This window comes from Ursus arctos, unplaced genomic scaffold (assembly GCF_023065955.2).
Source record: "Ursus arctos isolate Adak ecotype North America unplaced genomic scaffold, UrsArc2.0 scaffold_11, whole genome shotgun sequence".
In the NCBI taxonomy this organism is placed as follows: Eukaryota; Metazoa; Chordata; class Mammalia; order Carnivora; family Ursidae; genus Ursus; species Ursus arctos.
This window is the reverse complement of record NW_026622775.1, coordinates 59,245,867-59,262,807: the sequence shown is the minus strand read 5'-3', so window position 1 is coordinate 59,262,807 and position 16,941 is coordinate 59,245,867. Positions and strand designations below refer to the sequence as shown.

The 16,941-nt window shown below is 36.6% G+C and overlaps 1 protein-coding gene across 1 annotated transcript; it reads right to left on the bottom strand.

Moving 5' to 3' along the window:
- Window positions 1-438: 438 nt before the first annotated feature.
- SAP30 (Sin3A associated protein 30) lies at window positions 439-12,343 on the bottom strand. The gene is made up of 4 exons (XM_026518860.4): window positions 11,710-12,343; window positions 9,911-10,036; window positions 9,377-9,475; window positions 439-7,015 (listed from the first exon to the last, which is right to left on the bottom strand). The coding sequence occupies exons 1-4, from the start codon at window positions 12,025-12,027 to the stop codon at window positions 6,893-6,895; spliced, it is 666 nt and encodes a 221-aa protein (XP_026374645.2). The 5' UTR covers window positions 12,028-12,343; the 3' UTR covers window positions 439-6,892.
- Window positions 12,344-16,941: the final 4,598 nt, after the last annotated feature.

The following is a 16,941-nucleotide window of genomic DNA, read 5'->3' as shown; positions in this document are numbered from 1 at the left end:
AAACTTGCTTCATTTTCTACTTGGTATAGACTGTCTTTGAGGGAGGAAAAAAGTGTTAAGGATTCAGTATCTTTATTTGTAAATGACACATCAGCATGAGAGCATCTGTGAGACAACAACGGTTTTTGAAGGACTGTTCTCTTATTATTGCAAACAAAACCTGATGAGAAAAATAGTAGTTGAAAAAAAGCTAAATATTTAAAGGAATATTATAGATTATTATGATTATTCTTCATTGTATACTCCCCTTTCTGGAAATAACTTTTGTAATATGAAATTAAATTACATTCTTTTAGAAAGGAATGCATAACAGAAGCACACATTCCTCTTCATATTACCAAATAAATATAAAAACATGAATGTTCATATAACTTACCTTATGTAACTTTTCCCGACTAGGTTGATATATTTTTAAAGCAAACACTTCATTCAATCATATTAATAAACAGATCCTTTATTTTTTCCATAGCTTTTAGCTACAAGAAAAGACAATTAAGCTTTTACTAAAAATTTACTATTTTTCTTAACACTGTCTTACAATTGAGTGTGGTAGGTACTGTTATGATCCCTATTCTATTGCCAAAGCACCAAGGTTTAGAGAGATTAAGGAGTTTAAGGTTACATTATCAAAGCAGTAGTGCCAGGTTTTGAATAGGACCAGTCTTACTCTAGCATTTAGAATCTTAACCACTGTTATTTAATAGCATCATCTAATCTATTTCCTTTTTAGGAAAATAAACGTGTTTTTTTTTTTTAAAGATTTTATTTATTTATTTGACACAGAGAGAGACAGCCAGTGAGAGAGGAAACACAAGCAGGGGGAGTGGGAGGGGAAGAAGCAGGCTCCCAGTGGAGGAACCTGATGTGGGGCTCGATCCCAGAACACTGGGATCATGCCCTGAGCCAAAGGCAGACACTTAACGACTGAGCCACCCAGGCACCCCAGGAAAATAAACCTTTATGGGACACCTAATTGTACACTTCAGCTAGCTTGTATAAGCTAAATGCTTACTGACTTAACAATTTCTGTATTTTTATCTTGAATGCTTTATATCCTTTTCCTTATTATGAATCTGAGCACAAAGTTGAGAGTAATACTTACTAATAGCCCATCTCTTCTTGATAAAATTTCTTTTTTCCTCGTCATAATCCATAGGAATGCCTTGAATATTTTTGTTTGCTGGGATTAAGTACTAATCATAAAAGATTATTAGAGAATTGGAAGCTATAAGGAGAACCCAAACAAAGAGCAACAACTACTGGAGGAAGGGAAGGACAGACAGATAAGAACATTCACAGATACAAATACTTTAACTTCCTTATAGTTGCTAACAGGTACACATGAGTTCTTTTCCAAAGAAATCATTTTTGCAAAATATTATGACAGGTGCTTTTAAAATGTAAATAATCACATCAGTAGAGCATTATGGGCTTTAAAATAATTTTCCCAAAAAGAAAAAATAATCAAACTCATATATTTCTAAATCACTTTGCATTAACAGCCAAGCCTAAACTTTTCTCTCAGATTTGAAGAGAAATTGGTATTAGAAAATTATAGTAAATTGGGGTGCCTGGGTAGCTCAATCAGTTAAGTGTCCAACTCTTGGTTTCAGCTCAGGTCATGATCCCAGGGTCTTGAGATCAAGCCCTGCATTGGACTCCATACTCAGTATGGAGTCTGCTTGAGATTCTTTCCCCCTCCTTCTTCCCCTCCCTATTTTCCCCCCACTTCCACTCTCTCTCTAAAATAGATGAAATCTTAAAAAAAAAGAAAATTATAGTAAATTGACACTGATTTAACTTCCCCAATTTACTTCTATAGAGTGCTATCACCATAATGGGCTCATCTTTGCAGAGTGGTTTATCTGGAGAGAAATATGTGGCATATATGTAGCTCCTATATTTTAAGAATTTTACAAATAAAAACCTATATCAGTATTATCCTGATACCAAAGTCAGGCATGGATAGTACTAGAAAACTCCAGACCAATATAGTTTATGAATATAGATGCAAAAATCTTCAAAAAAATATTAATATATCAAATCCAATAGCACATTAAAAATCTCATAGAATATACATAAACACCACTAGAGGTAATAAAAAAAATGCAGCACAATTGTAGGGAATCAACATACAAAAATCAGTTGTGTTTCTGTACACCAGTAATGAACAATCCAAAAAAGAAATCAAGAAAACAATTCTATTTACAGTAGCATCAAGAAGAATAAATCATCAGAAATAAATTGTATCAAGGTGGTGAAAGACTTGTACACTGGAAAACATTGCTGAAACAAATTTTTAAAACCAAAATAAATGGAAAAACATCCCATATTCATGGATCGGAGTACTTAATATTGTTAATATAGCAATCTTAAAGTGATATACAGATTCAATACAAACTTCATCAAAATTCAAATGGCTTTTTTGGCAGAGATGAAAAAACCAATCCTCAGATTCATAAGGAAGTACAAAGGACCTCAGATAGCCTAAATGATATTGAAAAAGGAAGACAGGTAGGAGACTCACACTTCCTGATTTAAAAACTTACTGCAAGGCTACAGCAGTCAAAAGAGTGTAGTACTGGCATAAGAACAGGAATATGAACTGATGGAACAGAATTGAGAATTCAGAAATAAATCCAAATATCTATGGCAAATTGATTTTTGACAAGGGTGACAAAACATTCAGTGAAAAAAGAATAGTCTTCAACAAATGGTGCTGAGACAACTGGATATCCACATTCAAAACAATGAAGTTAAACCTCTACAACACTCTATATACAAAAATTGACTCAAAAGGGGCCAATGACCTGAATTTAAGTGCCAAAGTTATAATTTTCATATATATAAAAAAAACCCAGAAAAAATAGGGGTTAATCTTCATAATCTCACATCTGGCAAAGAATTCTTAGATCAACACCAAAAATATGAGTAACAAAAGAAAATAATAAACTGGACTATATAAAAACTAAAAACTTTTGTGCATCAAAGAACATTATCAAGAATATGAAAAGGCAACACACAGAATGGGAGAAAATATGGACTTAATATCCATATCTAGAATAAAAAAACTCCTGCAACAAGAAGACAAGCAATCCAACTGAAAAATAAGCAAAGGCGTTAAATAAATGTTCTCTAAAGAAGACATACAAGTCAGCAATAAGCACATGAAAAGATATACAGTATCATATGTCAGTAAGAAAACACAAATAAAAAAAAAACTACAATGAGATACCACTTCACACCCAGTAGGAAGGCTTTAATTAAAAAGAAAAAAGGAAATACAAGTATTGGCAATTTGGAGAAATAGAAACTCTTGTACACTGCTGGTGGGAATGGAAATGGTACAGCCACTATGGAAATCTGAAGGTTCCTCAAAAAGTTAAATATAGAATACCATGTGATTCAACAATTCTACATATATACCCAAAAGAAATGAAAACCTCTACCAAACATGTCCACATTGAAACTTGCACACAAATGTTCATAGCAGCATTATTAATTGCCAAAGGTGGAAATATGTCCATCTATGGATGAATAAACAAATTGTGATATCTATCTATCATCTATCTATCTCACGATGGAATATTGTTCAGCTGTTAAAAGGAACAAAGTACTGATAAATATGCAGCAACTTGGATGAACCTTGAACACATACTCTATGTGAAAAAAAAATTCAGACCCAAAAGGACATATATGATTTCCTTTATAGGATATATACATAATAGGCAAATTCACAGAGACGGAAAGCAGATTAGGGGTATCAGGGGATGAAGAGAAGGAGGAATTGGGAGTAATTACTTTATTGGTGTTTTTATGGGGTAATGAAAAATGTTGAAATTAGAGCTGGTGGTTGTACAACATTGCGAATACACTAAATACCAACAAATTATACAGTTTAAAATGGTTAATACTACCATATTAATTTTAGCTCAATTAAAAAAAAACTTTATGTAGGGGTGCCTGGGTGGCTCAGTTTGTTAAGCATCTGCTTTCGGCTCAGGTCATGATCCCAGGGTCCTGGGATCAAGCCCCGCATAGCGCACCCTGCTCAGGAGGAGACTGCCTCTCCCTCTGCCCCTCCCCCTACTCATGCTCTTATTTGCTCTCTCTCAAATAAGTCTTTAAAAAAAAAAACTTTGTGTGTAGAAATAATACAGAGCTTGGTTTGTAAAGTACTATATTTCAGGTATTTTTAGCCTTTTCTTAAATGTCCAATAAAAGGTAGTTCTACCAAATAACTTTTTTTTTTTTAAAGTGAGCATATGTAAGATTTATTTAACTTGGGGTGCCTGGGTGGCTCAGATGAAGTGTCTGCCTTTGGCTCAGGTCATGATCTCCAGGTCCTGGGATCAAGTCCCGGGTAGGGCTCTCACCTCTGCAGGGAGTCTGCTTCTGCTTCTCCCTCTCCGTCTCTTCCCCTGCTCATGCTCTTTCTCTATATCTTTCTGTCTCAAATGAATAAATCTTAAAAAATACAGATTTAACTCCTTGACAAGGAAACCATCTGGACTTATTTCTTGAGTATCTGCTACTCATTATGTTTTCTTCCTTCTACCTCACAATTTTGGATTCTTCTGATGCTCTAATGTTATAAGCAACTTGTACCCTTATAGAGGTAGAGTTTCCATTTACTTTTTTTGGTTCAGAGATAAACAGGGAAAAAGATTTCTAGTGAAATTTTCATACCCAATAGCAAATAATTAAAAATTTTATATAAAACTGACTTTTACATTGCAGCATCTTGACTTCCTAAGCTTTGATGTTCTTACAGTTTTTCATGTTTTAAATTGCTCTAATAAGGATTTAATTTCATTGCATAACTAACACCCAGAACTCTTTCACTTTTATCCAACTACATTTTATGCAAATAATTAACTATGAAATTAACACTGTTAAACGTTATATCCATAAACAGGTAATTTAATGTAAGTGAATGGTTTCAGGATTCTTTCACAAAAACAGTGTTTTTATAGGAAAAAGTAAGCTTACAGTCAAGTTTTATTAAAAAAATAACTTTTTTACAGATTATAGATTTAGAGAAAAATGTGTAAGTAATACTTTCTTTAAATAAACCACCGCTACATCTTGTAGTTATGTGGTTCACTTTCGTACAGCTAAGAAAAAATTTCTCAGAGATTTCTGGAATGCCAAAAATGAGAGGGTTTTGTAATACCAATTATCACAGTCTCTGCTCATCAATAAAGTACAGTTGACTGTTGAACATGGGTTTAACCGTGCGAGTCCACGTATATATAGATTCTTTCGTGTGCATTAATTACTGCAAACGTTATTTTCTCTTATGACTTCAAAAACATTTTTTCTCTAGTTTAAGAATACAGTATTATCATACATGTAACACACAAGATGTATATGGACTGTTTATGTTATTGGAGGGGCTTACTAGCCAACAGTAGGCTATTAAGTTTTGGGAGAGTCAAAAGTTGTGTGTCGATTTCCAACTATGCAGTGGTTGGTGCTCCAACCCCTGCATTGTTCAAAGGGTCAACTGTAAATCTTTACATATTATGGCAAGAATGAAGTCCAGTGCATTATTTTTCACCATATTTTCTAGCTGTCAATACACTCAGAACACTTAAAAATACACAGACTAACTCTCTAATGAAACACTACTTTAGATTTAGCCACATCAGTGGTTCTTCACCATGGGTGATTTTGCTTCCCAGGGCATGTTTGGCAGCATTTGGTGATAGTTTTGGTTGTCACACCTTCAGAGTGCCACTGGCACTAGTGTGGACTGCAATGATGCGGCTAAAACTACAACACGCAGGACAGCCTCCCATGGTAAAGAATTATCAGGCCCAAATGTCAACCTTTGAGAGAAAACTTGAGCTACATTAATATTCTGATCCATTTCCAACCTAAAATCTGCACCATCATCAAGGACATTAACTGAAGCTGTTGTTTTGTTTTGATGTCATAAACTATACATTTGATTTGCAATTATGAGAACTTTAATAGAAAACTGACAGAGAATGAAATGTAAAAGAAAGCAGAATATAATCAAGTCAGAGCTATGTATGGATGAAAATTTAAAGATCTCGTTAGATTTCTAGATCTCTCCAACTTACTAGTTTTAATTTGCAATGTAAACAGTACAGGACATGACTGAAAATTAAAGGGCACTGCAGAATTTCTTTCTATATTCATTCATATAAACACCTTTTCTCTAAGACAAAATTTAAAGAAACAACACTAATTCTATGTTATTTCAAAAAGAAGTTCACCCCAAAGGAAGTCTATTTTTCAAACCCATTAGCACCAAAAAGCACTTTACAGCATTAGGATATCTTTAATTCCAAATCAGATTGTCCCAGAGAGAGCTAATGTGCTACGCTTGTTACTTCTCCCTAACCTTAATTTCTTGCGGGGGGGGGGGGGGGGCGGGGAGGGAAGGAATGGTGGTAACAAAATGATCTTTAAACTCTCAATTATGGTGATGGGTAGTAAGGAGGGCACGTATTGCATGGTGCACTGGGTGTTATACGCAACTAATGAATCATGGAACTTTACATCAAAAACCAGGGATGTACTGTATGGTGACTAACATAATATAATAAAAAAATATTATTATTAAAAAAAAATAAACTCTCAATTAAAACTAGTACCTAGTCAGTTTATATAAAAATCAAACTTCACAAAATACACTGAAGCAACTATAATAGTAATCACCTTTATTTAAAATATTTTTTAATCTAGGAAAGCTCATTTTACACGAGTTTCCAACTAATTATTAGAGTCAGAAACAAAGAAAATAAAACCAGAGAAAATCCTCTGTAAAAAAATACACAAGGAACATTTCTACATGTGAAAAAACAGTAAACAGTCTTAACATCAGAACATCCAAGTCTTAGTCTCAATTCCATCTCTTCTAGTGAACACTACTATCAACCTTGAGATCTGATTTGTTCTTGTCATTCTTCACTGAGTAGATGAAATATGTTAAGGTGTCTTTTTCATTCACTGGAATAGACCTAAAGTGGCAACCAACAATCTATTAAAAAAAAAATTGAAATTAAATTATAGATATTGACAGATGTCATACTAGGTAAAAAACACATTCATCAAAAGAAAAAGTGCTATGTGATAAGAGCTATTTCCTTTTAAACATAAACTATTTAACAAAATACCAATAAGATGAAAAGCATGTAAGAATAAGATGTTATGAACAAGAGATAGTGTGATTTCACAGGACCCTCCAACCCACTCAGTTAAATATACATTAATTAGAATGTTATTCCCTTTTATTTAAATTTTATAACTAGAAGCTACATTAGGAGGTAATTATTTTTAAACTTTAAATACCAATGAAATAAAACAGAATGTAGACCCTACTCACAGAAAAAGGATAAATATGTAAGTTGAAAAAATTTTGCTACTATACAAACAAATTAAAAACTATCTTACAAATATATTTGCTATAACTTATATTCATTCCTTCATTGGTAGTACTCTTTGTTAAAGTTCCTTGAAAGTTTTTCTGAATAAAGATTATGGATGGAAAATGAGAAAGGAAAGAGAGACATTCACTGAAGAATGTTTATCTGCTTTCTGGCCTTTTCATTCTGCTAATCTAACATGTGCACTGCAACAACCAAGAGAAATACAACAGACTAAACTGGGGTGCTGAGATGCATATCTAGAATGTGGAAGATAAAACTTCTTAAAGAAAATGTTATTCATACGATAATTGAGAGATTTAAAGACATAATTAAGATTAAGGACAGTCACCTAACTCTGGAATCATTCTTGACTAAGGAAACTGTAACTCTCATGGCCATTTGGATTTTTTCTCATTTCTAAAGAAGAAAGTAGCTTTAGAAATAATATAACTTTTAAAATAGCAGATTATCAAATATTTCAAGGACACTTAAAAAAATACATACTTCTGACCCTTGTACAACACAGGTTTTAACTGTGAGGGTCCACTTACCCACTTTTTTTTTTTTCAGTAAATACAGTATAGTACTGTAAATGTATTTTCTTTTCCACATGATTTTCTTAACATTTTCTTTTCTTTAGTTTACTTTATTGAGAATGCAGTAAGAATATATATAATACATATGACATAGTAACTATGTTAATTGACTATGTTAGACTATGTTATCAGGAAGGCTTCTAGTCAACAGTAGGCTATTAGTAGTTGAGTTTTTGCAGAATCAAGTTATATGAGGATTTTTGACTATGCTCCTAACCCCTGCGTCATTCAGGGGTCAACTATACGTTATATGTAACATTTAAAATAATCAGTTCTTTGGTTCTCATTTGTCCCAAAACAAAGGTAACTTGCACTTGATTAGTATCTGCATAAATGGATAGTTTCATTATGGTAGATAATATCTATGTTTAGGTTATATTAATATACTATACAATCTAAAAAGGACTGGATCTTTTAAATCAAATTTAAAGAAAAACTTAATTTTTGTTGCTTGGGTAAGAAGGAAAGAAGAAATTCTGGCTAAAAAGTCAATACATTAGATCTTAACATTAAAAAAGCATTCTGTCAAAGAATTGTATCTTCTGTATCTTTTACCTTATCTAATATGCACATTTTAGAAAATGTTGCATTACTAAGCCCAAGCTGAAAAAATGAGAAAACTCATTTATACATTTAATTTCTATTCTAACAGATTAAGTATTTTTACTTAAATGATTAAAGTATAAATATATAAATCTAAAACACCTTATTATGATTCACAGATTTCTTGGTTCTATTAATTCCTGAGAACAAACATATTGCAAAATTTACGAAAAAACTAGAAGTTCTATATCGACAAAGCAAACTAAGTAAAACCTTGGATAAAAGTCTTTGCATCTTCCAGATGTGAAGAAAGCATAGATGGCTCAAGTAAAACAAACTAACACTAACAAGGGCAAATTCTGAAATAGTTAAATCAACAAGTTATAGGAATACTATTTACAGGCCAATCGGTAGACCTAGTCCATCAAAAACTTAAAAAAAAAAATTCTAATAAAGACAACAAAGTTTATCAATTTCTTTTATTATGTCTCAATTAGGTGTTCAATAAATGTTTACTAAGTGGAATTTTAAAATCAACAGACTTTCAGAATGAGAATTAAAAAATTATCACCCAGAATTTCTGAAAGCCAGTATTAAAAAATGCTTAGAAAATTACATACAATCCATTGAGTGGTTGTTACATAAAGGAATTTAAAAGGCAGACAAACGTTCCTAGGAAACTAAATTCTTCCGCAATAGATTTTTTATTAACTGATCTTTCTAACTAAAATGTATTGCTATATACACTACGTTAACAATTTCCTTAGTTTTTAATGACTCTTTTTGTATAAACAGGCTCATTTAAAATATAAATAGTTTAAAACTCACAAATACCTCAACAAGTTGTGCTTTATTAAGTCCTGGTCTGGTTGATAGTTTGAAGTGTCTTTTGTATCTCCGAAGTGTATTTACTTGTAATTGGTATAAATCAACCTAGAAAAAAAATAAACATGTAAGAATTAGTTTATGTAATTTTTTAAATAGTTATCTTTGATACGAATAACATTTCAATTTTAGCACAATAAAAATGTAATTCCATTATTAAATAACAAAATTACATTATTTAAATCCATTTCATTATTCCTTTTATATAATCAAAACTATAAATATATTGTACACCGTAATCTTCTGAAGATAATACTGAAAACTGGGAGCAAAAAAAGAAGTTAGAAGGCGACAGAGCTATCAGTACTGTCAAATGAAAACATAAGTCAAACTACAACTGCCTGTTAACTGGCTATATTTAATTTTACTTTCATTTTCAGATTTTTCTCTGTAAGTATTTTTAAAATTTGTTCATATCTTTTAACAGAAGTTTCAGAATGGAATATTTAGGATTTATATTTAACATACAGAAACTTTATCTACCTCTGGAGTATCAATATCTTGAACAGGTGAATCTCCTCCATCATCGTCACTCCCTTTTCTCTTTCTTCTGTTCCGAACACTCTGAATTAAGTTTTTATGATAATCACAAATGTAAAGATGCCTTGCCTGAAACAGAAAAGTTTCACAGACTACTTATGATTATATAATGTGTCCATGTATTAGTAAAATGCATAGGGCACAGTGAATTATTAAAATAAAAAGTCAAAACAGGCCATTGTTAAGACAACAACATGTTTATATGCTAAAATCCTATATTCAGTTAGAACATACCACGTCTGGCAATAGCCGCGATACCGTTAAGAGGATTGGGGAGTGGGGTGGGGAGGGCAGGAAGGGAGGCAGAGAAGCAGAATGAGAAATCCCAACTCTAGATTTTGTCATTAAATTGCAGTGAGGGTGAACTAGATTTGTTAGGTCATGCTGTTTTTGAACAAAGGGAAAGATGATGTTGCCCACAACTTTGCTATCTGCTATTTTTTCTATTTAAAGAGCACATTTTAGTAGCATGATATATGCTTCCTATTCTTTCTCAATATTCAAATTATAATCCAGATACAAAACTATCCATTTTTACAAATGAGCTACTGATTTCATACACTACATATATTTAAATCTCAATTATAAACTTCTGAATATTTAATGAATGTATTTATTTGTAATACGTTTTTCCAACCAAAGCAATGGGAAATTATTCAAGTTTACTTGACAAGTTTCTTATGAGCATGACGAAAGAATTGTTTAACAGGCATAAAGTATCACAAGTTTGCCTTTAACAGGCATAAAGTATCACAAACTTTACGAAAGCTTCAATTAAACGTAGTCTTGAGAGTTGTATGGTAACATCTGAAATATTGGGCTGCATATATTAACAGTTAAACTCCTTTTTAAAAACCAAACGATTAAAGACTAAGTCTTTTAAATTAACTTCTAAACTAAATCCAAGTTAAAATTATGGAGGACATGTGCTAGGTTCTGGCATCTTGTTACTCATTTACCGCCAGCCAGAGAAAAGTGGCAATGGCTGTTTCTAAAAACCTCATGGATGGTTTAAAAAAAAAAAAAAAAAAAAAAAAAAAAACCAAAAAAACCAGACGTGCAAAAGGACGGAAAAAGAAATCCCCATGACTGCCAAAGGGATGGCAAAACCGCAAAGGCTACGTGCTCCCCACGTTCCTAGCAGCGGCGCTAGATGCTGACATCGTTCACAATCCCCGCTCCCAGCAAGGCGCAGGGTGGGCTCGGCTTCCCTCACTCCATACTCGGGCGAACGAGGAAAGGGGTCTTTCTCTACGGCACTATCAGGTCCTTGGTCTTTGCAGGACTCCACTTTTGCCTACACGAGGGGAGTTACTCCCTGGGGCCACACGCCAGCTAGGGCAGCAAAACAAAGAAGGCGCCTCCATTCCGGGAGCTGCCGGGCTGCAAGAAAACTACTCCCGGCCCTCCGAGCGGCGATCCCCTTTGTTTCGTTTCCCGATCTCGGTGAAGGAGGAAGGGGTTAGACAGAGAGCGGAATGGACTCAGGCAGCTTGGGGGCGGGGGGGACAGGAGGGGTGGGGGAGGAGCGGAACCGCGGCGTGCAAGTATGTGTCTGTTGGGGGTGGCGGACGGAGTTGCAGCGACTTTGTTGTTTGCTTTCTACCAGAGACCACACAACGGGTTCGCACTGCAGCCAGGTCTAGGGGGACCCCTGAACCCTCCGCCTAACAATCCCTGTCGGCACCGCTCCTGGAGCTCCAAGGGGGTGGGCAGGGAAGGGCCGTCCCACCGTCACTTACGCTCTTATCCAGCTCGATTTTCACCTTCTTCTGGGAGATGCTCTTCTGAATCCTCTTGCTGAAGCTAGCGTTGCCAGCCGCCCGGCCGCACCGCTCACCGTCCTCCCGCAGACAGCACAGCTGTCCAGGGCCGGGCCCGGCCGCTCCCGGGGGCCCGGCCGCCGAGACGGCCCCGGCACCGGGCACCTCAGCCCCGGCGCCGGCCCCTGCCCCGTTCCCCGCCGAAGCGGCGGCAGCCGCGGCGGCCGCGACCACGGCGGCCACTGCGGCGGCCGCGTCCCCGCCGCGGCTCATCTCCTCAGGCGTGAAGCCGTTCATGTCTCCGCGCTCTGGGACGCCGGCGCTGACAGAAATCCCCGCTCCGCCTCTCTCCGGAGACTCCGGGGTCTCCGCAGGGTCCCTCAGGCACCTGACCCTGCCGAGGCAATTCCTCCGGCGGTACGGCCAGACACCAAGCGTCCTAGCCTGTCGTTGTCTGCTGGCGCCGGGATGGGGGACAGCGCTTTGAGTCAGGAACCAGAGTCGGGCGGCGCCAGGAGTTAAGACCTCGCTCACTGTCACATGGAGACGCTTCAGCAGTTGGACCCGGGCGCCTCCACCTCCCTTGGGCCCCTCGACCTGCGCAAGCGCGAAGCGCTCTCTCTGTCCCGCCCCTTCAACTCCGTAGCAGGGCACCACGGGAATTGTAGTTCCCTGCGGGAGAATCAATCTGAGTTCCTCCCTGACTCGGTGCCTTGGGGATTGGGGGAACTACTTGTCCTAGCATGCATCGCGGGGCGACGGGCTGGGCTTCTGCTGCCGCCGCTGCTTTTTTTTTTTTTTTTTTTTTTTTTAAGGCACGGGGAAAACAGGGGCGTGTGGTTGGGGGTTGTGATGTTTTCTCGCTTCGTAAGTTGGTGTTTGGCTACCGGAATTTTGCAGAGTTGGCATTCCAGACGAAGAGGTCACTCAGCTCCTGAGGCGAAGCACAAAATGCGGGGGGGGGGGGTGGGGACTAGGGAGGGGAAGGGAGTGAAGGTGTGGGGGTAAAAAAGTTTCGCGGCCGTTTTCTTATCTGTGGAAAAAGAATTTTTGGTGTGGCCATGATTTTGTGGGAAATCCAAACCAAGGACAGCTCAGGGAAGCTGTCGCTCTTCGGGCCCTGGAGGTCCTGCCGGTCCTGCTAACAAGGTGGATGGATAATAACAGTTTCATTCATTGACTCACCAGTTTGTTTACGGGCCCTGTTTAGGCAAAAACACCCATCCCGACCTCGACCGTGACAGGGCCTCTTCCCCAGTGCCTCAGCTTAAAGCCGTTTTAAAATCCTTGCACGTTCCTGCAAAGATCAGGTTTCATTCTTGGGTGCACAAAGTTGGCCGCTTTCTGAGGTGGAGCTCCTGACTGGTTATAACAGGGCTTCTTTCCGCCTCCACCACCAACCTTCACAATTTCTCCTCTATTGGACCTGGAGAAGGGCGGAGTCCAGTATTCTATAAAAGGGGACGTGGAACACCCACCAATACCAAGTTAGCGTGAGTGTTTCTCAGAAACTTGCTGGCGTTCTTTCTACCGAATGAGAAGCGAGAAAGAAACTACATTTCCTTGGGTGCCTGCCAGCGCCTGAGTGCTTGTGCGTGCAGAGGGCGCGCGTGTGTGCGCGCGTGTTTGTACGTGTATGTGTGCGCCTTTGCGTGTGCGTGCGTGCCTGTGGGCGCGTGCTTGTGGAGGGAGGGGTAGAAGAATGGGAGCGGCTGATACGAAAGCTGCACCTTTGCTAGTTGTAGCGCGTCACTGTTTTTATCAGATGTATCCTGTTTAGCAATCCCATTGTTTAAACAAAAATACGAGGCAGGTTCTTTTGAAAGTTCATTTAGACTTGCTGAGTGAATTCAGTGATAGATGATTTTTTAAAAAACGGAAATGTCATCTGCGGTGAAATTCAAAGCCATCCATCCCATCCGTGCTTTTCCGTTCTAGGATATGGCAAAGGAAAAAAAGAAACATTAAAATATTACAGAAATTGGGTGGAAAGAAAGAGGCTGAATGGTAAGTATTTTGTGTTACTTTTTTAAGCTGCACTCTCCAGTAGGGTGTCTGATAGCCATATGTGCCTATTGAAATGTGGTTATGTCTACTGAAAAACCAAATTGTTAATTTAATTTTAACTAAATTTTAAAAACGGATTTCAGTTATTGGAAAACCTTTACGCGTGTTTGGAACAACTTGAATATATGAATATATATTTTTTTCAACTTAAATTTTGTGAAATCTAAATTTAGAATCCAAGTTGAGATGTGCTGTCTCTAAGTATGAACTAGCAGGATTTCAAAGACTTAGTACCAGAATTTTAAAGAAAAGTATATTGAATAGCTTATTAATAATTTCTATGTTGATTACATGTTGAAATGATAATATTTTGAGCATACTGGTTTAAATGAAATGTAACATTAAAATAAAATTTACCTGTTTTTTTGTTTGTTTTAAATGTGGCTACGAGGACATTTAAATGTTTAAATATGTATTTGTATGAGATGATGCTGGCTTAATCTATTAAACATAGAAATACTAATATCTATTGTTTGTGCATATATTTTCTGAAGTGGTTAAAAATGAGAACCAAATGGACAGGATGGATACACTCCCAACTTCAGGGTGGGGTTCATCTTTCAGGAGGGAGGCCAAGGGATAGTATCAGGGAATGTTTTAAAGGTGGAGTCTGTTATGTTTTAAGTTTTTATTTATTAAAAAAAATCTGAAACAAATGTAGTGTTAGGATGCTGGATTTCCATATTTTTTGTACATTTATTTGTTTTTAAAATGTTTCATGATATTGTTTGGTCCTTGGTCTTAAAAGTTTATAATCTATCTTACGCAAAATATGACCAAATTACTTCCTGTATATGTGTATGGCTTAGCAATGTATCGGTTTCATACGAATTTTACTAAAGTGAAGAATTGTGGCTAGGCTTCCTTTATACACCATACAGTATTTTAAAAAGATCCAATTAAACATTTATTGCGTACTAGGATCTTTTCTAGGTCCTGGGGTATGAAAAAATTGAGACAGGGTCCTAGCCATTTGGGAGCTCATTGTCTAGTGGTAGAGTAGCTTAACAGGCACACTATATAAGCTGCCAAAGACTGAACGTGTCCTCCCAAAATTCATATGTTGAAACCTAATCCCCAGTGTGATGGTATTCGGAGGCAGCATCTTTGGGAGGTGATTAGGTCATGAGGTGGAGCCCTCCTGAATGGGATTAGTGCCTTCATAAAAGAGGCTCCTGAGACGGAGAGCTCTTTTGCTCCTTTTTCCGTGTGAGGGCACAAGTGAGAAGACAGCAATTGATGAACTAGAAAGCAGACTCACCCGATGCAAACCTGCCAGCGCCTTGGTCTTGAACTTCCCAGTGTATAGAACTGTGAGAAATAAATTTCTGTTGTTTATAAGCCACCCAGTCTATGGTGTTTGTTATAGCAGCCAAACAGACTAAAATACACGCCTCAGTAAAATTAGAGAAAAAGTACAGATCTAGTGCACAAGAGGCAATGACTCACCTCTGGCAAGGAGAAGGCATTCCTGGCGTAGGTGAACTGTAAATTCTCAGTGCCTGATTTAAAGTTATCTTCAGTGAATCTGTTCAGACAGATTTTCATAACAGCCAAAGTTCATTATTTCTACAAATCTTCATATTCATGGCGGGTAAGAATTCCTTCCTTTAAGTATAATTCGCAGCCGATGTTGGAATTAGGCTTTGGGGAGCTTCGAACTTATATAATTTGAGGAGTCTTCTTTAAGAAAAAGTATTTAAAATTATAAATACAAAATTAGGCAGAAGTGTTTAAAAGGGCTTGTCCAAGTGAGGGACTCTGAAGCTTAAGTCCGTTAGCTTCATGGTAGTGCCACCTCAGAGTAGACAATATGGAAATACAGAGTTATGAAACGTAAGTTATAGGACGGTTGTCGATATCATTAAAATACTTACTTTCTGAAATGGTTATACTATGATTCTTTAAAAAGTATTTTTCCCTGAGTTCCTTCCTCCTGGAGCTTTTAACCAGATTGAATTTTTCTGGTTTTACTTTAAAATAAGTAATTAAATAATTTTATTTAATTTATAAAAATTTACAAATTGATCCATAATCCTAACGTCAACCTGATTAGGAAATTCAAATAATACAAAAGGTTCAGTATGAAAAAAGCCTGTTTCCTCTCATCTTCTCAAATCCCTGCCCCTAAAAGCAATGAATGTTAATTTCTTGGATTTCCTGTTAGAAAAACATTGTGTATGTCAGTATATACATCTCTGTGTATGAATAATTCTATTTTATTATACTGTTTTACATCATGCTTTCTTTTACCTAGTTTAAAATAAAGCATACAAAAAGTACATAAAACATAAATGTCCAACTTCAGTAGTTATGGAAAAACAAACATGTATATAACTGCTACCCAAGTCCAGAAAAAAAAAAACAACCCAAACAATACAACCACAATAGAACCTTTCGGGATTTTTGTTTGACATTGCATTGAATCCATACATAACGTAGGAGAGAATAGACATCTTTACAATACTGAGCCTTCTAATCCATGAGCATGATACATTTTTCAATTCATTCACATCTTCTGTAATGTTTCTTTTTCTTTTTTTTTTTTTTAATAATGATTTTTTATTATATTATGTTAGTCACCATACAGTACATCCCCGGTTTTCGATGTAAGGCTCGATGATTCATTAGTTGTGTATAACACCCAGTGCACCATGCAATACGTGCCCTCCTTACTACCCATCACCGGTCTATCCCATTCCCCCACCCCCCTCCCCTCTGTAGCCCTCAGTTTGTTTCTCATAGTCCATAGTCTCTCATGTTTCATTCCCCCTTCTGATTACCCCCCCTTTCTTTATCCCTTTCTTCCCCTACTGATCATTCTAGTTCTTATGTTCCATAGATGAGAGAAATCATATGATAGTTGTCTTTCTCTGCTTGACTTATTTCACTAAGCATTATCTCCTCCAGTGCCGTCCATGTTGTAGCAAATGTTGAGAACTCATTCTTTCTGATTGCTGAGTAATATTCCATTGTATATATGGACCACAACTTCTTAATCCAGTCATCTGTTGCAGGGCATCTCGGCTTCTGTAATGTTTCTTAACAGAATTTTGTCATTTTGCAGTTTGCCTATCTTTTATTAGACTTATTCATATGTACTTGATATTTCTACTATTATAAATAGCATCTTTTTAATATTTC

Excerpts from the sequence above, each read along its gene's own strand:
- SAP30 (XM_026518860.4), bottom strand. The coding sequence starts at position 12,027 with ATGAACGGCTTCACGCCTGAGGAGATGAGCCGCGGCGGGGACGCGGCC. Across the intron at positions 9,476-9,910 it reads AAGATATTGATACTCCAGAG|GTTGATTTATACCAATTACA; the intron begins GTAGATAAAGTT and ends TTTTTTTTCTAG. Across the intron at positions 7,016-9,376 it reads ATAAAGCACAACTTGTTGAG|ATTGTTGGTTGCCACTTTAG; the intron begins GTATTTGTGAGT and ends TTTTTTTAATAG.